At 43.9% G+C, this 26556-nt stretch overlaps 2 protein-coding genes and 1 long non-coding RNA gene across 10 annotated transcripts in view; 1 reads left to right on the plus strand and 2 right to left on the minus strand.

Annotated features, from left to right (window-relative positions):
• The window catches only part of cdk10 (cyclin dependent kinase 10), a 65948-nt gene extending 63783 nt beyond the window's left edge, over positions 1-2165 (plus strand). For all 6 annotated transcript variants that reach the window (XM_088377800.1, XM_088377798.1, XM_088377799.1 and 3 more), the window contains 2 exons: positions 1797-1849; positions 1934-2165. In XM_088377800.1, the coding sequence (XP_088233926.1) occupies positions 1797-1849; positions 1934-2028 (148 nt within the window). In that variant the 3' untranslated portion in view covers positions 2029-2165. The remainder of the gene's footprint in view (positions 1-1796; positions 1850-1933) is intronic.
• Positions 1-15291, minus strand: part of LOC148395946 (uncharacterized) — a 36753-nt gene extending 21462 nt beyond the window's left edge. The window contains exon 1 of the long non-coding RNA XR_015858923.1: positions 10430-15291. This is a non-coding gene — a long non-coding RNA (uncharacterized LOC148395946). The remainder of the gene's footprint in view (positions 1-10429) is intronic.
• Positions 15292-18465: 3174 nt separating this feature from the next.
• The window catches only part of vps4a (vacuolar protein sorting 4 homolog A), a 123495-nt gene continuing 115404 nt past the window's right edge, over positions 18466-26556 (minus strand). For all 3 annotated transcript variants that reach the window (XM_088377796.1, XM_088377797.1, XM_088377794.1), the window contains one exon: positions 18466-26079. In XM_088377796.1, coding sequence (XP_088233922.1) covers positions 25978-26079 — 102 coding nt within the window. In that variant the 3' untranslated portion in view covers positions 18466-25977. The remainder of the gene's footprint in view (positions 26080-26556) is intronic.

The following is a 26556-nucleotide window of genomic DNA, read 5'->3' on the forward strand; positions in this document are numbered from 1 at the left end:
TTGTACAACTTGGCTTGCTGCGAAGCTAAAAGTCAAATGTGAAACCAACAGATGCAGGAGTTTATAATGTAAGCTGGGAACCACCTTGAGTCTGGCAAAACAGCACACAACCACCATAATTGCAGTGTTGACACACCAAATTGAGCCTCTCAAAATAATAATTAGCATATACATATACAAAATAGCGTAATTACTGCAAAAATACACGCCTTACGTGACTCTCGCACCAGTCCGTCTAACCATGACAAACCCAAGCATCAAAAGACCACAGCAAGTCCTCCTAACAAGGCCTAGCCCCCAGCTGACAATGCAGATTGTGAGCAAAGGGCGGTGAGACAAAACCTCCTGAAAATGCTCCAGGATTTGGCAAAAGACAAGGCAGACCAAATGGAATCCCAATGTCACAACCTCATTATACAGGCATCCGACGGCAAAAATTCAATACACTGCAAGTCCATCTAGTACTCCAGGACTTGTCGTTCCGTCCTCAACGTTGCTCTGCGAACATTCAGGCATTAACCTTAACCAACAACCATTTCAACATTTTGGTCCTTGTGAAGGACCGATTCAATTAGTCCACCCGGTCCACTTGTCTCCTGTGGAAGTGGTCCCTCTGCTCAGCACCTGCTGGATCTCTTCGCACCCAATTGATATAGGCATAATCTGGGTACAGGTGGAGCGACCCCGGCCACTTGCACCACAACCTAAATTAACTGCCTCCTGCTACTGTCTTGGCTTGTCAGGTGCATCAGATGACTTTGCGCTGACAGCACATGACCTCTATCATGTTAAATACCTGTCAGAAGTGGGGACTGAGCTTGCTGTAACGGGTGTGTTCACAACAGGTCACTGTCAGGACACCTGACCTTCCATCTGGCAAGTGGAGCTTCTCGTTCGGGTCGTGCAGTAATTCAGGCATTCCTCCTGTTGATTCCTCTCGTCACTATTATTTCTCAACGCTCATTTTGAGTGACCTACTATTTACTATGCCACATGGGTAAAAAAATGTTTGGGGTGGAATCAAAGGGCCAACTCACTTTACCCTGGTAAATTGAAAAGTTACTCAAAAAGTTACTGCAGTGGTAAAGACTTGTTTTTAGAAAGAGCAATGGCACCTTACCTGTTAAGTTGACGGCTGTCCAACCTCACCTAAAAAGTTGGTCAAGTGTTGACTTGTACCTCAAAAAAAAAAAAAAAAAAAAAAATCTCAAGGCACCACTGCACAACTTTTAAACACAGCTACATTTTTTGCCCTTTCACTGCTTGTAGGTGCTATTGTTGCCAGAAGTGCGACCCAACAATGGCAACACAAGTACAATAAATACAGTGCATCTTGCTTCTATATCCTGGCTACAGTCTCTGCCCTTTCCCCATCATTTTTATCTCAACCCAACAGGTCAAGACAAATTGCCACCCGACACAAATTTTATCAGAGGTCTGTACCTCGCCCCGACCCTAACCCCCCCACCCCTAACCCTAACCCCCCCACCGCCTCCATCGATATGTAAAATGCCTTGCAATAAGCTCTTGTGAAATCGCACTAGATAATGTAAGGATTGATGTGAATATTTAGAAACACAACCCAACTAACACAAACCGCAGTACTGCAAAACACAAGGCAAACTTAACCACACATTCTGATCCAATCATTCCTGTCCGAATATTTAAGTCTAAAATTATTTTTATTGCACATCTTAAGCTTAATATTACATTGCAATCCATGTGACAACAGCCATTATGTCGCTGTGGCAGTAGTTCATGTTCATATACTACATGTACTGTGTGGTGTTTTCTAGAGCTATTGCCAAAGATTGTTTGGAGAGTTCCTACTTTAAGGAGAAACCGCTACGTGAGTCATCTCTCATATGTAACTATGGCTTTAAATCGTTCCTGTCTTCTAATCTTGTTTCTTTTCTTCTTCTGTGATGTGCAGCTTGTGAGCCTGACCTGATGCCGACCTTCCCTCACCATCGAAACAGACGTGCTGCTTATCAGCCAGAGAGCCACTCAAAACGCAGCAAAGTGTAACCAAGAGTAAGACCTGAAACAGGCAGCATGCAACTTTTATTCAACACGCAAATGGAGTGATTTGCTTACATTGCCTAGAATAATAAACTCACTGAAGAGTTTTGCATCCAATCAATAAAAGTGCTTACTGCCAACTACGCACTGTAGTGTACTTTACTGTACTGGACTGTACTGTAGTATATGCTACTCTGCTCTATGCTGGTGGCTTGGAACAGTGAAAAAAAATGAATGGAGAGAAACAATAAAATAAACTAGAGCAGCTATAAAGGGCCCTTGCAGCTCTTTGGGGCTTGTTGGCATACCAGTAATTGAAAAAAAAAAAGTAAAAAATAAAAAAAGCAAGGAATTAGATTTTTTGGGAAAATGAAGTCCACCAGATTAAAAGCTACTTTGATAAAATATGACCTCAATAAAAAGCCAAAAGCAAAGCAGAATATCAAAGGAAATAGAAAATGGATGACTTCCTATTGAGTTTAGAGACTTGTTGTATGACTTAGGCTGTTACATACCTGTATCTCACCAAGTTTTGGTACACCTTCGTGAAACATTCATTAAAAACTTGTAGAGGGCGCAACACATTTTTTTAAGATGCAATAAGTTTATAAAGTAACAAATAGTGTACCTAGTATGATGTGTGCACCAACTTTCACATGTTTTGACAAATGTTAAGACCATCAAAATCTGTGTGGTTTTTTTTAGGCAAACTGTGTGTTGCCACAGCAACAGTATTGGAAAAAACAAAAAGCTTTGGTTGGATTGTTTGTCATGACTATCTTTAGATGAAGCATGAGAAACTGATAAAACTTCTAGGAATGCTTCTTTAATACTATATGACCTCTGTAAAAGCCAAAAATGACAAAAGAAATTTTAAAACAGTGGACTTCCTGTTAGGTTTAGTAAATGGCTTCAAGAGACGTTTTTGTAGGTCTTTGGCTGTACCACACCACCAAATTTTCATTGTTCAAGGTGAAACGTACAAACGCAGCTGCTTTGTTAAAGGTTTCTCAAGGGTGCTACTGAGCCATTTTTTTAAAAAAATACACACTAATCTAATTAATGATTTTGCCAGCCCTAATATGTGTGTTAAGTTTCATAAATGTTCGTGCACGTTTAGACCCTCACACTTAGTGTTTTCTTGGGAAACAGTTCACGAAAATTCGCCAACTTTGAAAATGACCAAACTTTGTGTTTTAGCCTCCTGAAGCCGTAAACCCTTTGAGCAAATAGGACGTACAGTGATCCCTCAATTATCGAGGGGAGATGTTAGAGATTTGCTCACTCCAACTTATTTTGCAAGAACCACACGGGAGACAAGTAAGTCCTTTTTGACACCTGTAGGTGGAGAGTCCATTCGTCGCTGTGCGTGCAGCGATGTTCGAATAGAGCTCTGGACTCTCCTTCCTGCAAGAGGATATTTATTAAGAGAAACAGAGTGGGGGTATGAGTGGGCTGAATAGAAAGCCCTTGTCCTCTAGTCTAAACATCTCAGGGGATGTTTTACGATCTTGTGATAAGGAGGACAAGGTAAGGTATTTATTACCTGTTGCATTCCAACATAATCCTATGATAAAGATAACCTGGAAAACCCTAACAGGAGATGCATTCCAGAACCACACGCAATAATTGAAAATCCGCGAAATACAAACCGGATTCCGTTGAACTTGGGAAATTGTGTAAAATGATAATAAAAACAAAATATAATGATTCGAAAATCCATTTCGACCTAACAAAGACAACATATTTAATGCTCAAACTCATAAATTTTTATTTCATGAGTGCAGTCGAAGTTGGGAAAGGGCATGTTTACCACTTCGTTACATCACCTTTCCTTTTAATAAGGAAGAGAGAAGACTAATTCTCTTAGCTTCTTGTGTGGAATTCTTTCCCATTCTTGCTTGATGAACCGCTTCAGTCAACAGTCCGGGGTCTTCCCTGTCGTACTTTAGGCTTCATAATGCGCCACACATTTTCAATGGGAGACAGGTCTGGACTGCAAGCGGGCCAGGGGAGAACCTGTACTCTTTTACTTGGAAGCCACGCTATTGTAACGTGCAGAATGTGGCTTGGCATTATCTTGCTGAAATAAGCAGTGGCGTCCATGAAAAAGACGTCGCTTGGATGGCAGCATATCCATCCATCCATCCATCCATCCATCCATCCATCCATCCATCCATCCATCCATCCATCCATCCATTTTCAAGATTCAAGATTCAAGAGTTTTTTATTCGCCATGTTTGAGTGTGCCAAACAAGGAATTTGACTTCGGTAAATCACAGCCTCTGTTCAACATTTAGGTGACTAACAACAACACTCAGGACATGTGAAAAACGAAAGATATTCTCAAACATCCCCTGATCTTAAACTGATCTTAAACTCCCAAGAGGGCAAGGAAAAACTCAAAACTCCAGCTAGGGGAAATGAGAAACCTTGAGAAGAGACCACAGATGGGAGGGTCCCTCTTCTAGGATGACCAGGCTGCAATGGATGCAGAGAGGACACATAGTACAAACAGTGTAGACAAAAAAGGTGTGGAAAGCGGGATGTTATTGCACAGTAATGACTCTGAGACTCTAAGAGTGGTGTGAGTTCATCAGAGCAACAGCCTGGGGGAAGAAGCTGTCTCTGTGTCTGTTGGTTTTAGTGTACAGAGCTCTATTCTATTCTTCCGCTTATCCAGGGTCGGGTTGCGGGGGCACCGGCTTTAGGAGGTACTCCCAGACTTCACTCTCCCCAGCCACTTCATCCAGCTCATCCCGGGGATCCCAAGGCATTCCCAGGCCAGCCAAGAGACATAGACTCTCCAGTGCATCCTGGGTCGTCCACGGGGTCTCCTACCGGTGGGACATGCCCGGAACACCTCTCCAGGGAGGCGTCCAGGAGGAATCCTGATAAGATGACCGAGCCGCCTCATCTGGCTCCTCTCAACGTGAAGGAGCAGTGACTCTACTCCGAGGCTCTCCTGGATGACCGAGCTTCTCACCTTATCTCTACGGGAGAGCCCGGACACCCTGCCGCGGAAACTCATTTCGGCCCCTTGTATCCGGGAACTTGTTCTTTCAGTCACGACCCATATCTCGTGACCATAGGTGAGGGTAGGAGCGTAGATTGACCGGTAAATCGAGAGCTTTGCCTTTTGGCTCAGCTCTCTCTTTACCACGACGGACCGGTACAGAGTCCGCATAACTGCATCGAGGCGCCTGTCGATTTCGCGCTCCATCTTGCCCTCACTCATGAACAAGACCCCAAGATACTTGAACTCCTCCACTTGGGGCAGGATCTCATCCCCGATCCAGCGAGGGCATTCCACACTTTTCCGACCGAGGACCATGGACTCGGATTTGGAGGTGCTGACCCTCATCCGGACCGCTTCACACTCGGCTGCAAACCTCTCCAGTGAGAGCTGGAGATCAAGGCTTGAAGAAGCCAACAGCACCACGTCGAGACGCGATGCTGAGGTCCCCAAACCAGACACCCTCAACGCCTCGGCTACGCCTAGAAATTCTGTCCATAAAAATTATGAACAGAATCGGTGACAAGGTGCAGCCTCGGCGGAGTCCAACCCTCACTGGGAACGAATCCGACTTACTGCCGGAAATGCGAACCAAACTCTGGCATCGGCGATACAGGGACCGAACCGCCCTTATCAGTTGGCTTGGCACCCCGTACCCCCGAAGCACCCTCCACAGAACTTCCCGAGGGACACGGTCGAACGCCTTCTCCAAGTTCACAAAACACATGTGGAATGGTTGGGCAAACTCCCGTGCCCCCTCGAGAATCTTGCCGAGGGTGTAGAGCTGGTCCACTGTTCCACGGCCAGGAGGGAAGCCACTCTGCTCCTCCTGAATCCTAGGATCGACCTCCTGACGGACCCTTCTCTCTAGCACCCCTGAATAGACCTTACCAGGGAGGCTGAGGAGTATGATTCCCCTGTAATTGGAACACACCCTTCGGTCCCCCTTCTTAAAGAGGGGAACCCCCACCACAGTCTGCCAATCCAGAGGCACTGTCCCCGATGTCCATGCAATGTTGTAGAGGCGTGTCAGCCATGACAGCCCCACAACATCCAGAGCCTATAAGAACTCCGTGCGGGTCTCATCCACCCCGGGGCCTTGCCCCCGAGGAGTTTTTTAACTACCTCAGTGACTTCAACCCCAGAGATTGGAAAATCTCCAGGCCCTGCTTCCACAATGGAAGGTGTGTAGGTGGAATTGAGGAGGTCTTCGAAGTATTCTCCCCACCGACTCACGACGACCCGAGTCGAGGTCAGCCATCTCCACTGTAAACAGTGTTGACGGTGCACTGCTTCCGCCTCCTGAGATGCCGGATGGTGGACCAGAATTTCCTCGAAGCCATCCGGAAGTCATTCTCCATGGCCTCGCCAAACTCCTCCCACGCCCGGGTTTTGCCTCAGCAACCGCCGAAGCCGCATTCCGCTTGGCCATCTGTCAGTTGCCTCTGAAGTCCCACTGGCCAAAACGGCCGATATAGGACTCCTTCTTCAGCTTGACGGCATCCCTTACCGCTGGTGTCCACTAGCGGGTTCGGGGATTGCCGCCACGGCAGGCACCAACGACCTGACGGCCACAGCTCCGGTCGGCTGCCTCAACAATGGAGGCGCGGAACATGGTCCACTCTGACTCAATTTCCCCTGCCTCCTCCGGGATCTGGGAAAAGCCCTGCCGGAGGTGGGAGTTGAAGCTCTTCCTGACAGGGGAATCTGCCAGACATTCCCAGCAGACCCTCACTGTACGTTTGGGTCTGTCAGTTCGGACGGGCATCTTCCCCCACCATTGGAGCCAACCCACCACCAGGTGGTGATCAGTTGACAGCTCCGCCCTTCTCTTCACCCGAGTGTCCAAAACATGCGGCCGCAAATCCGATGACATGACTACAAAGTCGATCATCGAACTGCGGCCTAGGGTGTCCTGGTGCCATGTGCACACATGTACACCCTTATGCTTGAACATCGTGTTCATTATTGACAATCCGTGTCGAGCACAGAATTCCAACAATAGATCACCGCTCAGGTTCAGATCGGGGGGGTCGTTCCTCCCAATCACGCCCTTCCAGGTCTCACTGTCATTGCCCACGTGAGCATTGAAGTCACCCAGTAGAACAATGGAGTCCCCAGAAGGAGTGCTCTCCAGCATTTCTTTTAGGGACTCCAAGAAGGGTTGGTACTCTGAGCTGCCGTTTGGTGCATAGACACAAACAACAGTCAGGACCTGTTCCCCCACCCGAAGGCGGAGGGAGGCTACCCTCTCGTTCGCCGGGGTGAACCCCAATGTGCAGGCGCCCAGCTGAGGGGCAATAAGTATACCCACACTTGCACGACGCCTCTCACCGTGGGCAACTCCAGAGTGGAAGAGAGTCCAGCCCTTCTCGAGAGGGGTTGTATCGGAACCCAAACTGTGTGTGGAGGCCAGTCCGACTATGTCTAGTCGGAACTTTTCTGCCTCCCACACCAGCTCGGGCTCCTTTCCAGCCAGAGAGGTGACATTCCATGTCCCAAGAGCCAGCTTCTGCAGCCGGAGATCAGACCGCCAAAGTCCCTGCCTTTGGCCACCGCCCAGCTCACAATGCACCCGACCCCTTAGGCCTCTCCCACAGGTGGCCATGCCTTCGAGCCCCACCTCCAGGCCTGGCTCCGGAGGGGGGCCCCGGTGACCCACATCCGGGCGAGGGAGTCCATACTATGTCTTATTCATCATAAGGGGCTCAAAAAACCATGCAACTTCTTTGTCTAGCTGTTATGGAAAGTGTTCAGCTTCCCTCACCTGGGACCCTTTTGCCATGGGTGACCCTATCAGGGGCATGAAGCCTCAGACATCATGGCTCCTAGGATCATTGGGACACGCAAACCCCTCCACCACGGTGGAGCAAATGCTGCTCCATCATCTGTATGTATTTTTCAGCATTTATGTTGCCTTCACAGAAATGTAAGTCACCTATGCCATGGGAACTAATGCACCCCAATAGATGCTGGCTTTTGAACTTTGCGTTGATAACAGTCCGGATGGTCCGCTTCCTCTTTGGTCCGGAGGACACGATGTCCAGTGTTTCCAAAAACGATTTGAAAAGTGGACTCATCAGACCACAAAACACTTTTTCATTGTGCATCAGTCTATTTTACTTGAGCTCACGCCCAGAGAACCCGGCGGCGTTTCTGGATGTTGTTCATAAACGTTTTTTGCTTTGCATGGTAGAGTTTTAACCCGCACTTACTGATGTAGTGACAAACTGTATTTACTGACAGTGGTTTTCTGAAGTTTTTCTGAGCCCATTTGGTGATATCCTTTACACACTCATGTCGGGTTTTAAGGCACGTCTGAGGGATCGAAGGTCACAGGCATTCGGTCTTGGTTTCCGGCCGTGGCGCTTACGTGCAGTGATTTCACCAGATTCTCTGAACCTTTTGATGATATTATGGACCGTAGATGTTGAAATCCCCAAATTCCTTGCAAGTTTGCTTTCACAAATGTTGTTCTTAAACTGTTCAACTATTTTCTCACACAGTTGTGGACAAACTCGTGAACCTCGCCCCATCCTTGCTTGTGAATGACTGAGCATGTTTGGGGAGGCTCCTTTTATACCCAATAATGGTACCCACCTGTTCCCAATTAGCCCGATCACATGTGGGATGTTCCAAATAGGTGTTTGATGAGCTTTTCTCAGCTTTCTCAGTATTTTTTGCCACCTTTCCCAACTTCTACTGGACGTGTTGCAGTCATGAAATTCTAAGTTAATTATTATTTGGCAAAAAAACAATTAAGTTTACCAGTTTGAACATAAAATGTTGTTTTGTAGTGTATTCAATTGAATATGGGTTGAGAAGGATTTTCAAATCGAATTTTTTTTTTATTTACATTTTACACCATTTCTCAAATTCAACCGAATTCAGTTTGTAGAAACAGTATATTTATGTATTCATTCACTGAATTAAGTCTTTATAAACTCTCATCCATACTTTTATGCTTCATAAACCATTCCCACAACTTTACAGTAAATAAAAGAACAAATACTGTATTTTCTGCACTATGAAGCACACTGGATTATAAACCGTACCTTCATTGGATGTTTTATTTTAGAAATATTTACATGTATAGGGCGGACTGGTTTAAAAGGCCCATAGAATAGAACTAATAGTTAGATGTTACTGTAGCTAACTTGGGTTGACTGGGGTTGCATTATGTATCCACTAGATGGAGCTGTGCTAAAGGGAATGTCAAACCACTCAATGAGGTATTCTGTCAAACTTTATATACAATACGACATACAATACACACATTTCACAATAACACAACGTTATTGTGCTTATTTACATATCCCCCGCCCACGAATCCGTCAAATTCTTCCTCTTACGTGTCCAACTTGAAGTTTTTTTGAACGGTTGAATGATATACTACACAAACATTGCACAAGAACACGACGTTATTCAAACATGAATGTGTATATTTACATATCCCCATCCACGAATCCATCGAATTTTTAATCTTCCGTGTCCGAATTAAAGTTTTTTTGAATGGTTGAACGATATACAATAAACATTGCACAATAACGCAACGTTGTTCAAACATTAATGTACATATTTACATATCCCCATCCACGAATTCTTCCTCTTCCGTGTCCGAATTGAAGTTTGTGAACAGTTGAACGATATACAACACAAACATTGCACAACTCGACATTGTTCAAATGTTAATGTACATATTTACATATCCACGTCCACGAATCAGTCGAATTCTTCCTCTTCTGTGTCCAAATTGAAGAGGTTTTTTTTGAACAGTTGAACGATATAAATACAAACATTGCACAATAACACAACATTGTTCAAATGTTAATGTACATATTTACATATCCCCGTCCACAAATCCGTCAAATTCTTCCTCTTCCGTGTCCAAATTGAACAGTTGGGCGAGTGCCGTATTCATTATGCCCGGCCGGCTTTTCATTATCCGTGTCAGTGTCACTGCTATTCCCTGGCAGTTCAGCTATTATTCTTGCCTTCGCGAAAGCTCGGACCACAGTTGAGACTGATATATCAGCCCAGGCATCCACAATCCATTGGCAGATATTGGCATGCGTGTCATTTTGGCGTCTTTATACACACAAGTTGTGTTGGACTAGGAGTAAGGCAGTAAGTACAGTGTTTAACGCTATTACTTCCTGACCACGGTTGCTGTAATGCTGAAAACGATGCAACCTTGTAATTTACTAGTCGTGCTGAAACATTTTGGTAGAGCGCTGTGTACAACCAGTATGGATCAGCAAATTCACCAATTGGTCCAAATAAAAGGCTATAAAGACTATAAGGCGCGCTGTGTTTTTTTTGAGTAAATTAAAGGCTTTTGAGTGCGCCAGAAAATACGGTAAATGATATTGTCACATGCCCAACTCCTACCTGGTGGTGCTTTTCCCTCGCAGGCAGCCAGATGCCGCACCTCCCGCGCTCGTCCTCAGTCACGTCCGCAGTGACTGTGTGAGCACACTGCTCAGAGTCACGCCCTGCGTTATCAGTGCTCATATCGCTGTGACCTTTCGCTTGCTTTCATTGTCTTATGTAGGAGTTGATCTCAGTCAAGACTGCAAGGTCACACATCACACAGGCTAGGCAGAGTCGCCCTCTTGCAGGACGGCAGCCAAGAGTACTATAAGAATGTATTTAAACGCCGTTCTCCCGTCACACCTGGTCGGTTAGTCTCGCTTGCCGCGAATTATTTTCTCCGTTAATTTCTTATAAAAAGACGCCAAAAAGTGAAGCCGCAAAAGGTGAAGCGCAAATTGGTGAGGGATTACTGTAGATATGGTTAACTTGCTGGGAGAAAACCATCAAAGAATAGAACATTAATTTCCTTTTCCTAGTACCGTAATTTCCGGACTATAAGTCGCGTTTTTTTTCATAGTTTGGGTGGGGGTGCGACTTATACTCAGGAGCGACTTATATATGTTTTTTTTCACAAATTTTTACTTGATCATTAAGACATCACTTACTTACAAGTATAGTTGACCACTTCCCATGTTATTTTTAGTATAGTTGATCACTTCACATGCTTTTATATCTTTATCTTGAACATATTCAAAACATAAAAAATAGAGAAAACATCAAATAAAGCAATTAACACTTTAAAGCACCATATCCAATTCCACTGTCTGCTGTATGTACACTTGCTCCATTTTTGCTCCTCTTATATTTATTATTTATTATTATTCATTATTATTATTTGTTTATTTATCATTTATTCAACACTCTTATTTATTCATTGTTTGTGCCTTCTTGTTTTTTTTTTTTGTGTTGCTTATGTGCATATGTGTACTATCTCACCGAGGGATAGTGGGAACGTAATTTCAATCTCTTTGTGTGTCTTAGTATATTAAAAAAAAAAAATCGACGATAAAGCAGACTTTGACTTTGATGAAACAACCCAAAAAAATTATATTTTAAGACGAAACTGGATGAGGGCGCTCTAAATTTCACCGTTGGCCGTGACTCATCAATTGGGTGGGCTTAAGAAAAATGGCACCAAAAAGAAACTCATATTTTGCAGGTTACAAACTTCAAGTTGTAAAATATGCAGCTGAAAACAGTAATCGAGCAGCAGAAAGAAAGTTTGGAGAACCGTGATGTACCAATGGATTACTATTTCAAGTGACGTCAGTAGCACGGCGCGGCGGTTGTTTACATAATGGACAAACGTATCCACGTAAGGACTACCGGCATCATTAGCAGTGATCATTTCTAAGTGACACGGAGGACAAAAAGGTTGAAGGAATTAAGGATTTGGAGTGACATAGAAGGTTTGAAAAACTATTATGGCTTTTACGCACGCCCGGTCCTACTCTACTGAGTCGGGGGCCGGCGCTCGGCCGAGTGGCTGTCCGTGAACGGTGCGTGGGGCTCGGACATGGCCATTACGCACGCCCGGTCCTATGCCATGGAGCTCTCGTGTCTGGAAGTCCACGCCGCCACACGTTTGTTTTGTTTAATAAGGAGCCGTTTACCAAACCCACGTCTATCCTTGTACTTTGTTAACGCTACAATATAGTTATATAGTAGATCTGTGGAATAAAGACGAGGCTGACGATGTTGACAAAGGACGAGGAATTTGATCGATGGATTTAATGGATTTAAAGTGCACGGATGGTTTGATAATATTATTGGCTTGTATTATAGTTATTTGAAATATAGTTTATCTATCGTTATATGAGCCTGTGGAATATTTTGAAGTGCAAGCGCCCTCAGCCGTGCGCACCCATTGTTGACAAAGAACGATCGATGGATTTAATGAATTGGAGTGACACCGATGGTTTTATAAACATGTTATTCATGTAATAGTTGTCCTTAATCACTCTATATGTTACGTCAGGCCCGTTCTCAGCTCTTTGTTTGTGTTTGTCACGTTAGCATACCTACCGTTTAGCCTGTTGTTGCTATTTAATGAATTGGAGTGACACCGATGGTTTTATAAACATGTTATTCATGTAATAGTTGTCCTTAATGACTATATGTTACGTCAGGCCCGTTCTCAGCTCTTTGTTTGAGTTTGTCACGTTAGCATACCTATCGTTTAGCCTGTTGTTGCTATTTGATGAATTGGAGTGACACCGATGGTTTTATAAACATGTTATTCATATAATAGTTGTCCTTAATCACTCTATATGTTACGTCAGGCCCGTTCTCAGCTCTTTGTTTGTGTTTGTCACGTTAGCATACCTATCGTTTAGCCTGTTGTTGCTATTTAATGAATTGGAGTGACACCGATGGTTTTATAAACATGTTATTCATGTAATAGTTGTCCTTAATGACTCTATATGTTACGTCAGGCCCGTTCTCAGCTCTTTGTTTGTGTTTGTGTTAACATACCTATCATTTAGCCTGTTGTTGCTATCGTTTAGCCTGTTGTTGCTCGTTCATGACTGTTTTTGGTGTGGGATTTTGTCGAATAAATTGCCCCCAAAATGCGACTTATACTCCGGAGCGACTTGTATATGTTTTTTTTTCACTTTTTGGGGCATTTTATGACTGGTGCGACTTATACTCCGGAGCGACTTATAGTCCGGAAAATACGTTAGGTGGCGCTACTACTACAATGAAAAATAAGTTACCGTATTTGCCGGTGTACTAGTCGACCTTTTTCGATCCAAAATCGACCGAAAAAAATCGACCTCGACTTGTACACCGAGTCATAAAATTTAACTTCGTATTCATCGCTTCAAATGTGATGGTAACCAAGGCCGTTTCTCATGCATCTCATTGTGCGTGGGTGTGCGTCCGTCAGGCTAATCAAACAGCGAGAAACTGAATCATTATAAAGCGTTTGTCACATTAACACGCATCCTCAGCAACAATTTCAAATATTCTCACCTCAATAACGGACATCGAAAGCCAGGCAGCGACGATGATTGCTAGGGGGAAGTACTGGGTATTGAGCGAATGTGCGAGTCATCGCGCGTCAAGCAACGACAATAACTACCGGTACGTAAACATTCAATCGCCATGTCTAAACGAATGAAATACTCTGCGAAGTTCAAATTGCAAGTTGTAAACTTTGCCGAAGAAACTAACATCGAAAGCCAGGCAGCGACGATGACTGCTAGGGTGACGTACTGGGTATTGAGCGAATGTGCGCGTCATCGCCTAAACTCCGACAACGTCCGCGCGTCACGCAACGTCAATAACTACCTAAACGTAAACATTCGATCACCATGTCTAAACGAATGAAATACTCTGCGAAGTTCAAACTGCAAGTTGTAAACTTTGCCAAAGAAACTAACAACTGTGCTGCCTCAAGAAAGTTTGGCGTAAATGAGAAACTGGTACGAGACTGGAAACGCAATGCAACACAGCTAGCAGCGATGCCAAGAAACAAGTGTGCTAATAGAGGAAAAAGCTGCCAGTGGCCAGCACTTGAACAAGAACTTGTATGCTGGGTCGAGGAGCAACGAAAGTGTGGGTTCATTGTCACAAGAAATATGATTCGTCTGCGAGCTTTGGCTTCTGCTAAACAAAACAAGATTGCTGATTTCAAAGGAACTATAAGTTGGTGTTCACGATTTTTAAAGAGAAATGACCTTGTGCTACGACAAAAAACTAAACTTTCTCAGAAACTGCCTGAAGATTTGGAGGAAAAGATAACTCTCTTTCAATCCTTTGTAATCAAGATGAGAAAAAAAGAACAATATGACTTATCGCAAATTGGAAATATGGACGAAACACCGGTATGGTTTGATATGCCTACATCGAAAACTGTATCTGCTAAAGGTGAAAAAACTGTTCTCGTGAGAACAACAGGCCACGAAAAGTCTAGATTCACTGTGGTTCTTTCCTGCTTAGCTGACGGTACCAAGCTGAAGCCGATGGTCATTTTTAAGAGAAAAACTCGACCGAAAGGACAGTTCCCTTCTGGTGTAGTAATTCACAATCATCCAAAAGGATGGATGGATGAGGAGGGAATTAAGATCTGGATAGAAAAAGTATGGAACTGTCGACCTGGAGGAATGTTAAAGAAGAAAAGTCTTCTCGTATGGGATTCTTTCAAAGCCCATACAGTGGACTCCGTCAAAAGAAAACTTAAATGCAACAACACTGATGTCGCCGTTATTCCTGGTGGACTAACAAGTGTTGTGCAGCCACTTGATGTTTCTTTGAACAAGCCGTTCAAAGACAGATTGAGAGGAAATTGGAGTAATTGGATGGTAGAAGGCGAGAAGCAGTTTACTAAAGGGGGAGTCATGAAAGCACCATCGTTAGAAACAATAACAGGATGGATTAAACAGTCGTGGGATGATGTGTCGCTGTCTACTGTGGAACGCTCCTTCAAGAAATGCTGCATTTCCAACGCTCTCGATGGGACAGAAGACGACCTTATCTGGGAAGAGGAGGAGGAAACTGAGGATAGAGAAGACCAAGAAGATGCCCTTTATGACGACAAACTAAACGAAAACGAATGGAACGAGCTTTTCGGAAATAGCGACGATGAAGACGAATTTTGAACTCTATGTACCGGCAATCACTTTATAATTATAATTTGTTGTTTCTTAACTAAAAATAAACCAGTTTCTAAGAGTGTTCATTGTTGTCAGTCCCAGGGTCATAAAGTAAATAATATTTAAAATGGCGTATAGATCGCTCGCTACAAACTCGCGCATTTGAACACATTTCGTCAATAAATTTCGCATATTTCTGATTGAATTTTGAAGTTTAATATAATGCAACAATTGAGCTCGACTTATACAAAGGATATATCATAAAATCGTAAATTTCCGTCGAATTTCAGGGGGTCGACTTATACACCGAGTCGACTTGTACACCGGCAAATACGGTAATAGGTGTCATCAGGCCAAGCCTCTCATCAAATGTGTAAACATTTTGACAAGATGGGATCATGTAGGTTATGTTAAAGCAGCTTTCAAAGTCAAAGCTCGGCTAGGCCCTATCACACTTTGTGGCACCATAATAGCCACACCCTCACAAAATTCAACATAGAACACAATGCAGGTCTTCAAGCTGTTCTGACATTTTTTCAGTTGGATCCATTGAAGGGCTCGGTGCCATCAAAAATTGCGATTTCTGTAAATGTGCAAAAATGGGCCAAAATTGGGTACCGTATTTGCCGGTGTACAGGTCGACTCGGTGTATAAGTCGACCCCCTAAAATTCGACGGAAATTTACGATTTTATGATATATCCTTTGTATAAGTCGAGCTCAATTGTTGCATTATATTAAACTTCAAAATTCAATATGCGAAATTTATTGACGAAATGTGTTCAAATTCCGGGAGGCCGTGCGCATGCGGCTGTTTATAAGCACCGCGGAGGAGATCGCGGCCGGCGAGCTCGCGCACGCCGCCCGGCACCAACGGGAGGCCGGAAATAGCTCCAAGCCGAGCGGATCGGCACTTTATAAGCACCGCGGAGGAGATCGCGGCGCCTCATTGGACTTCCGGCGAGCTCGCGCACCCGCCCGGCACATCCGGGAGGCCGTGCGCACGAGCCAAGTGGCCGAAAATAGCCCCCGCCGATTGGATCCACTGTTTATAAGCACCGCGGAGGTGGTCGCGGCGCCTCATTCGACTTCCAGCGGCCGGCGAGCTCGCGCACCCGCCCGGCACATCCGGGAGGCCGTGCGCACGAGCCAAGTGGCCGAAAATAGCCCCCGCCGAGCGGATCGGCTGTTTATAAGCACCGCGGAGGTGGTCGCGGCGCCTCATTCGACTTCCAGCGGCCGGCGAGCTCGCGCACCCGCCCGGCACATCCGGGAGGCCGTGCGCACGAGCCAAGTGGCCGGAAATAGCCCCCGCCGAGCGGATCGGCTGTTTATAAGCACCGCGGAGGTGGTCGCGGCGCCTCATTCGACTTTCAGCGGCCTGCGAGCTCGCGCACCCGCCCGGCACATCCGGGAGGCCGTGCGCACGAGCCAAGTGGCCGAAAATAGCCCCCGCCGAGCGGATCGGCTGTTTATAAGCACCGCGGAGGTGGTCGCGGCGCCTCATTCGACTTCCAGCGGGCCGCGCACTCGCGCACGCCGCCCGGTTCAAATTTTCTAAGTGCAACGCACAATGAGATGCATGAGAAACGGCCTTGGTTACCATCACATTTGAAGCGATGAATACGAAGTTAAATTTTATGACTCGGTGTATAAGTCGAGGTCGATTTTTTTCGGTCGATTTTGGATCGAAAAAGGTCGACCAATACACCGGCAAATACGGTATTCAAAAGTTTATAACAACTTTCCTTTTCAGTTTTCTATGGCTGCAATGGACATATCGTACATTTTGGTGTGCTAAGCCTGCCTGCAAATTTTTGTAGGTTTATGAAAAAAGGATCAGGGTTAGTTTTTATTTTCCTCTCTCGGTGTCTCTGAAGGGCCATTTTGTTTCCATCATTTATGACAAAACCCTCACCAGCAGAGTGGAATCAGCAGGATAAGATCAACGTTTCGATCACATGTCTTGGGATCTTGCCTAGAAACTATGCCATGTCACTGGGATATCAAAATGGGGCAGAAGATGGCGATGAGGAGGAAGTGGTGGAGTTTTTAACAACAAAAACAACACTGAATTTCGGAAATGTGGATTCATGCCGCCTGCTTCCCAAGAGAGGAAATACTGGAACATTTACAAGCACAAAGCACAAAATTGTTCTACTGAAACAGGGAGAAAAATTTTAAGGGGACCAAATGTCTAGTATATTAACAAGAATTTTCACAAACAAAATGCAAACGTTCCATGGAAAGCTGAACAAGGAAGGGAAAATTCAAGACACTTGGACAGCAAACTGCAAAATCTACGTATAACCAAACAGATCATCTCCATAGAATACCAAACCGGTGCAGATGAGCACACTGGAGGAATTGGAAACATTTGCAAATTGAGGTTTGTTTAAGCCCTATGAAAATGATTCATGAGCCCAGCTCATCAATTGTCGTAAGATTTGATTTGGTTTCAAATTGTGTTAACACACATTTGGAACTAAATCACCAGCCAAGATCAAATAGCCCCAATAAAGATATTGATCCAAATTGACATGACTGCGTGAGTCATTACCTTTCGTAGTGGAGGGGTTTGCGTGTCCTAATGCTCCTAAGAGTTTTTTGGGGCTTTATGTCCCTGGCAGGGTCACCCATGGCAAAAGGGTCCTCAGTGAGGGGCCAAATAAAGCACGGCTCACAGATGATTTGTTACTGGATTTCTGTGCCCGCCACGGATTGTCTATAAATAACACCATGTTCAAACATAAGTGTGTCCATATGTGCACATGGCACCAGGACAGCCTAGGACACAGTTTGATTATCGACGTTGCAGTCGTGTCATTGGATTTGCCGCTGTACGTTTTGGACACTCGGGCGAAGAGAAGAGCAGCGCTGTCAACTGATCACCACCTGGTGGTGTGTTAGCTCCAATGGTGGGGGAATATGCTTGTCCGACCTGGCAGACCCAAACGTATTGCTGGGAACATCTGGCAGAATTCCCTGTCAGAAATTCCCACCTTCCGCAGAGCTTTTCCCACATCCTGGAGGAGGCGGGGCACATTGAGTCTGAGTGGACAATGTTCCGTGCCTCATGTTGCCTTGTGCTAAAGAGGACATGCCCTTGAAATGGCTGTTTCAACAAGACAACGACCCCATACACACTGGTAAACGAGCAAAATGTTTTACAACCAACAAAATTGTTTTGGCGTTGCCGGCCAAATCCCTGAACCTAAATCCAATCAAAACTTGTAGGGTACCATGAAAAAAGCTGCTTGCTATGCAAAACCAAAAAATGCGAATGCTTTGCGGAATGTTGTTAATAATTTTGGAGTGGAATAACACCTGAAATGTGCCACAAGTTAGTTGACTTCATGCCTCACAGAGTAATTATTATAGCTGATATTCACAAATTCATAATGTGTACAGTACTTGCTCTTGATGTGGCAGCATATAAAAAATGTCCAAACCCCTGAAATGTCAATGTTTATTAATGCACCTTAGTGGTAATGTTAACATGACCAGTCGCAAAAGTGGGCCTGACAGAAACAATTAATGATGACCCTTCACAGTGTTACACCTCCACATGAATACAATGATGCGCTCACAGCATACATAAGTTAGCTCTTCCACATAAACCTGTATCTTGGTCAAAGATAGATTCCTGGTACCATGAGGAACCAGTCTTCAACTTGCAGCAGCTGACAAAAAGGCTAAATGAAGATGCAAATCCAGAGGATTGATGTCTTTGAACCTTCGCCAAGAGAGAAAGGACTTGGACTCATTAACGAAAAAAACTGTTTATTCTGTAGTAAATAATTGAGTGAAATGAAAGACTGCATGCTGTTGGATGCATTAATGAACAGTATTCATAAGAATTAGGAGCAGAATAAACTTGACTTGACTTGTTTAGGAATGCTGATATGAAGAGCTTGTCACATAAAACGTACAATTCTTGAGTAGTCACCAATACTCAAGCACTGATACTGGTACTTGTGATTTCGCCCCAAAAACAATGACAATCTCAAAGAAATACCGTATTTTCTGGACTATAAATCGCAGTTTTTTTTCGTAGTTTGACTTATACTCAGGAGCGACTTACATGTCAAATTATTAACACATTACTTGATCATTAACATATTACTTACTAGTACAGGGTCTGGGAAAATGATCTGACACATTTGTAGGTTTAATAAAATGCAAATAAATTAAACAAAGATGTATTTTTTTTCTAAAAGTACATATGTCATTTTGTTTTGTTTCATTTCAGTTTCATTTGGTTTTCGAATAATGTTATTTTATTTCGTTTCAGTTGCTAACATGAATTGGACCGGTGAGCATCGCGCTTAAATTGTGGAAACGTTTATCAAGAAGGAATCTGTAACTGCAACACAACGAGCGTTCAGTTTGCGCTTCAGACTTGGTAGACATGACCCCGTACCTGCTCGAAACACAATCTTGTCATGGGTTACTAACTTCAGAGCCAGTGGATCAGCATTGAAACGAAAATCAACCGTCAGAACGCCAGAAAATGTGGCAGCGGTAAGACCAAAATAACATTATTCGAAAATGAAACGAAAATAAAATGAAACAAAATGAAACGGCATAATATGTACTTTTCGAAAATAAAAAAAAACTTTTTTGTTTCTTTAATTTATTTGCATTTTATTAAACCTACAAATGTGTCAGATCATTTTGCCGGACCCTGTATATCACTTCACATATTATTTTCACTCTAAACCGCATAAGGGCGCTCTAGGCCTGTGGAATAATTGGAACTGCAACTGACGATGAGTGACGTCAGCGCTGCATCTACTTCCGGAGTCAGCTGAGTTGTTTATAATTGAAACAGTGGACGAAGATTTTGACGGATTTAATGATTTGGAGTGATACGGATGGTTCGATAAACTTGTTATTTATGTTAGTTATTTTATATATACAGTCAAACCTTGGTTTTCGAACGTCCCGGTTCTCGAACAAATCGGAATTCGAACGAAAAATTCGAGATTTTTTTGCTTCGGTTGTCGAACAAAATTCGGAGGTCGAACCTCGCGAGATGAGCCGAAAGGACCCGAGAAGACCCGACCGCCCAGCCCGAATGCCGACTGACTCCGTTCGTTATTGTATTTTTGTTACTTTGAGGATTGTATTGACAATCATGCCTCCAAAGAAAGCAAATGGGAGCAGTAAAGCCAGCCTAAAACACAAAGACGCTCGCTCTTAAAGCAATGCGACAGTGAGCGCCCGGTGCGCTGCGGTTGCGCGATCAGACCAAATTAAGCTCCCTGCGCACTGAGGTCCACTTAAATTTTGGAAAGTACATCAGGACTTTAAAAATATTTTCTAAATTTCAGCGATAATAATGCGACCAGCGCGGTGCAGTTGCGCGGTCGGCGGCATGCTACGGTTGCGCGTTAGGCGGCGTGCTGCAGTTGCGCGATCGGACAAAAATGCGCAAATGAAAAAAATGCTTAAAAAAGTTTTTAGTCTTGGAACGGATTTAATTTTTTTCCATTATTTGTAATGGGAAAAATAGATTCGGAATTCGACTGATTCACTTCTCTAGCCGCCTTCTGGAACGGATTGTGGTCGAAAACCGAAGTTTGACTGTATTTGTAATGGGAAAAATACAGTAGATTCGGAATTCGACTGATTCACTTCTCGAACTGCCTTCTGGAACGGATTGTGGTTGAAAACCGAGGTTTCACTGTAGTTTATATATAGTTATATAGGCCTGTGGAATAATTGGAACCGCAACTGACGACGAGTCTGACGTCAGCGCCGCATTTGCTTCCGGAGTCAGCGGAGTTGTTTATAAGTCACACAGAGGAAGAAGATTTTGATGGATTTAATGATTTGGAGTGACACAGACGGTTTGATAAACTTATTTATGTTATAGTTATTTGAATAACTTAATATGTTACGTCAGGCACGCTCTCGGTTCCTTTTTTATGTGTTTATGTAACAGTAGCATACCGTACCGTTCAGCCTGTTGCCTATTAATGTCTGTTCTTGGTGTTGGATTTTGTCAAATAAATTCCCCCCCAAAATGCGACTTATACTCAGGTGCAACTTATATATATATGTTTTTTCCCTTTGTGCATTTTATGGCTGGTGCGACTTATACTCCGTTGCGACAGATCGTCGCTCTTCGGACGCAAAGTATGGCAGCGGACCAAGAGGTATGTACGGCTTCGTGCACCAACTGCACCCTTCTCTTAGAGAGGTTGTCTCTGCTAGAGGGACGTGTCCGCCAGTTAGAGCAGAATAGTGCGATAACAGTAGTTGCGGCGGACACAGACGCGGGCTGTAGTCAGCCCGCTAGCCCGGTTAGCATTAGCCCCAAGCGGCTTGCTGATCGCGATGAGCCAGGTAAGACGCATAGCCGTCCAAAGTCATCTCGGTCTACTGGCCCTCGCACTTTGGTCATAGGCGACTCCATTACCCGAAACATTACGCTTAAAAATCCAGCCACGGTAATGTGTATTCCTGGGGGCAGAGCACCCGACATAGAAGCTAATCTTAGGGAGCTGACTCGCAATAGGCCTAGTCAACAGCGTAGTTCCAACAACACTAGCTACTCGGACATAGTGATACATGTCGGCTCCAATGATGTTAGGATGAGACAATCAGAGATCACAAAGAAAAACATAGCGAGGACTTGTGATCTTGCCAGAAAGATGAGTCGGCATCGAGTATTTGTCTCTGGCCCCCTGCCTGGGACAGGCACTGATGAGAGGTTTAGTAGATTAGTCTCCCTTAATCGATGGATGGCTGGGTTCTGTAAAAAGCAGGGACTGTATTTTATAGATAACTGGTCATCCTTCTGGGGCCGCCCCGACCTGCTGAGGAAGGACGGCCTTCACCCTAACCGTGAAGGCGCCTTCACTCTTTCTAGGAATATAGATTACTGTTTGAGCCTCTCATGACAGGTCACTCTAGAGCAGGCCAGGGCACAGGTGATTAGACCACCTGTGAGGATGGGTTTGGAGTCTGATAAGTTAAAGTTAACTAGCGCGAGGCTAGACTTTCAGCATACACATAGCTCCTCGTGTAGACTAGAGCGCGACCGTTTAAATAGTGCTGCAATACACACAAACACACTTTCTACTGGGGTAGTAGACAAATCCAATCACTCCGTCCCGACCGGTCTTGCTGATGAAACGGTGCCTGTTTTAGATAACTTCACATGTGTAATAAATATTCATCATCAAATTCCCACGGTCGTTTCATCCCACCGCCCTAATAAACTTTTGAGAGGTGATATTAGGCCTAGAGAACACAATTTTACTCGCATCCCGTTTAAAAATCTTTCGATAGATACGCACCCTGATCAACCGATTACACTTAAATTCGGTTTTATGAATATTAGATCACTTCATACGAAAGCAGTTCTCGTTAATGACCTTATCACGGAACATAATCTAAACGTTTTTGGTCTTTGCGAGACCTGGTTAAAACCTAATGAATTGCTGCCACTTAACGAGGCCTCGCCTCCAAATTTTGTGAGCTCGCATGTGGCACGTCCTCGAAAAAAGGGTGGGGGTGTCGCCCTCATCTCAAATTCTGAGCTTAGATTTAGGCCTCGCTCAATTCACGTATTTAAAACATTTGAAGTTCTCATTGTGCGATCCACTGCGTTACCGTCATTCTATCTTGTTGTTATTTACCGCCCACCCGGGGCTTACTCTGGCTTCCTGGATGAATTTTCAGAATTTGTGGCTGATCTAGTGACAAATGCAGATAATATAGTTATCATGGGTGATTTCAACATCCACATGAATTCACCGTCAGAACCACTGACTTCGGCATTTCAAACTTTAATCGATACGTGTGGTTTTACGCAAGCTGTACAAGCAGCAACGCATAAGAATGGAAATACCTTAGATCTGGTATTATCCCGGGGACTAGCAACCTCAAATATAGCAGTACTGCCATACACTACTGTTCTGTCTGATCATTTCTTAATAAAATTTGAAATTTTAGTTCCTTGTCAAAGACAAGAGAGCAATCGGAATTATAGCAGCCGTAATCTTAACTCCATGACTGCAACTGCGCTGTCTGAGTTACTGTCGCCGGCAACCGCCATGTTTCCCGCATACAGCGGCTCTATCGATAATCTTACAAATGAATTCAATGCGACATTATTAAAAGCCATCGACTCTGTGGCACCGCTACATCTGAAAACTCGCCGTAGATGGCCAACTCCGTGGTTCACAGATGAAACACGTACGTTTAAACAATTATGTAGAAAGCATGAGCGCAGATGGCGTTTAACCAAACTTGAGGTTTTCCATCAGGCATGGAAGGACAGCCTCCTGAAATATAAAGATGCGCTAATTTTAGCAAAAACTCGTTATTTTTCACAAGTCATTAATCTTAATAAAAACAATCCTAAATACCTATTTGATACAGTGGCAAAGCTAACTCTGCGCCAGCCGACCCCCGATAGCTCCTTCCACTCAGCTGACGAGTTTATGAAATTTTTTGCTCAAAAGATTGAGTCCATTAGGGACGAGATCAAGAATACCATGCCAATCGCTCTGCCGGTTACTAGCGCTGGGGATCATGCAATAACCCTCTCAAATTTTGAAAGCGTGTCCCTTGAAATGCTTACAAAATTGGTTAGTACGGCTAAACAAACAACATGTTTACTCGACCCGCTTCCAGCCAAACTACTTAAAGAATTATTTCCAATTTTAGGACCGTCCGTCTTAAATATAATCAATCTGTCTGTTTCCTCTGGGATAGTGCCAATAGCCTTTAAAACCGCTATTATTAAACCACTACTTAAGCGAGCAAATCTTGACCCGGACTGTCTCAGTAATTATAGGCCAGTTTCAAACCTCCCATTCATAGCAAAACTTCTCGAAAAAGTAGTAGCGCAGCAGCTTATTGATTACATGGTCGCTAATAATCGATATGACTCCTTTCAGTCTGGTTTTAGAGCTAATCATTCTACAGAGACAGCACTTGCTAGAGTGACTAATGATCTCCTCATAGCTATGGATTCAAATACGTCGTCTGTATTGTTACTACTCGATCTTAGTGCTGCCTTTGACACTGTAGACTTTGATATTTTATTAGGGCGTCTTAAAAGTTGTGTTGGTATCTCAGGGTCAGCACTCAGCTGGTTCAATTCCTATCTATCAGGCAGGACGCACCGAGTGGTCCATGGTAATACGTCCTCTGAGCTTTATAATGTTACGTGTGGTGTTCCACAGGGATCGGTACTCGGACCGATTTTATTTAATATTTATATGATTCCGCTTGGGGACATAATACGTAAATATAATATTAGCTTTCAATGCTACGCGGATGACACCCAATTATATATGCCGTTATCGATGACAGATCCACGGGACTGTTGTAATCTCGAGGCGTGCCTTGCGGAGATCAAGCAATGGATGTCTCTCAACTTCCTTCGTCTTAACCCAGATAAAACTGAGATGTTGATAATTGGTCCTACTCGTTATCAACACTTATTTAAGGAAACCACTATAACTATAGATAACCGGACTATCACTCAGAGTGATACGGTAACTAATCTCGGGGTAATATTTGACCAAACGCTCTCCTTTCAAAAACACATTAAGAATATAACCAGGATTGCGTTTTTTCACCTTCGTAATATTGCTAAGATTCGTCCTATCCTCTCGACCGGGGATGCGGAAACCATTATACATGCGTTCGTTACGTCGCGCCTGGACTACTGTAATGTATTATTCTCTGGTCTTCCTAAGTCCAGTATCAAAAGTCTACAGTTAGTGCAAAATGCCGCTGCGAGGATGCTCTCACGGTCAAGAAAATTTGATCACATTACCCCAATATTAGCCAAATTACATTGGCTCCCGGTCCATTTAAGATGTGACTTCAAGGTTCTTCTACTAACCTATAAATCACTGCATGGCTTAGCGCCTTCATATCTCGTCGACCTAGTCGTTCCTTATGTTCCGTCTCGTAACCTTCGTTCGCAAAACGCTAGTCTTTTAGTTATACCGAGGGCCAAGAAAATGTCTGCAGGGTCTAGAGCATTCTCTATTCGGGCTCCAGAGCTTTGGAATGCCCTACCAATGGATATTAGAACTACTACCTCAGTAGAAACATTTAAGACACGTTTAAAGACACATTTCTATGAGATGGCCTTTAACTAACGTGTGATGGCCGATTTGGCCGGAGTTTGTTTTGTTCTCTCTGCCCACCCCCTCCCCGGCTGGGTTAGGTGGCTCAAAAGCTGATCGCGGCTAGCTGGATTCTCGGGGACCAATTCAAGATGAAGGAACTGCAGCTCAACCCCCTTGAAGACACGGCCAGGACAACCGAGGGCACCTCCGACATCCATTTTTTCATTGATTTTTATATTATGTATTACTTTTGCACTCTCTGCATCCATTATAACCTGGTGATCCTGAAAGGGGGATCCTTCCATCTGTGGTCCCTTCTCAAGGTTTCTCATTTTCCCCTGGCAGGGGTTTTTTGAGTTTTTCCTTGCCCTTTTGGGAGCTTATGATCAGGGGATGCTTTGAGAATAATTGTCAATTTTTGGCTATGTGAAGCCCTTTGAGACTGTTTGTGATTTAGGGCTATACAAATAAACTTGACTTGACTTGACTTGACTTACACTCCGAAAAACCCTAACCCTAACCCTATATCTCAATACAACAAATTTAAAATACAGCAAATTAATGGCATTTTCTATTATTCTAATTTTTAGTTCCTGATCGTAAAACTGTCACAAAAGCTCGCAATTACAGATTCCTTGAAAAAAGGCTCGGTACTTGCCTATCGATAGCACAATGTAATGTTTTTTAATGTTTGAACGGCCAATAACAGCTTTTGGGCATTTGACTAGATCCTTTTCTTGAACAAATCCAAGAAAGGCAATAAACTAATTGCAGTCAGGTAAGGTAAGGCTATAGAGCATGGTACAATGATAAGAATACTAGGGGCAGTTTGATTAATTTAACGTTGGGGAAAACTGTCATTCAGCCCTCCATCCCAAAGTCCTCTGTGAACTTCTTGACCTTGAGCAGATCTTCAGTGTTGACTGTGGGACGAGTTGTGGAAAGAGACCGCAGCATGTCCGTCTGCAAGTGGAAACATGAAAAACATTACTCTATCTTGTTACACAATTTCAAGGTTCTCACTCATATCTTGAAATTACTTTCCAGGACTTTACGGAAGCTGTCAAGTACTTTTATAGCACAAGCCAACTTATCACTGGAGTCAGGTCGCGGGGGCGGCATTTTTATTAGGGATTTATTTTATAAGGTTCTCCAGCCTTATGGCAGGGGTGCTAGTGATCCCGGGATGCTTCATGCGCCTACCTGTAGAATAAGAGATCTGCAGTTCAAATTTACAGTGAACAACTGAGGAGCAGTCGTCCATTTATTTTGTTTTACATTCGTTTTTTTTCATCGTTTTTACATTTCCTTTTACAATGGAGGATTACATATCCAAACGATTTTCAACTATGGATTTTTGGTCGAAGCAGGAGGACATCAGTAAAGGAAGAGCAACTCCGGAGTTAAAAGGTTTGATTCGGACAACGGGCCTCGGAACGG

This window comes from Syngnathus floridae, chromosome 6 (assembly GCF_059516105.1).
Source record: "Syngnathus floridae isolate MCC-2025c chromosome 6, RoL_Sflo_1.0, whole genome shotgun sequence".
NCBI lineage: Eukaryota > Metazoa > Chordata > Actinopteri > Syngnathiformes > Syngnathidae > Syngnathus > Syngnathus floridae.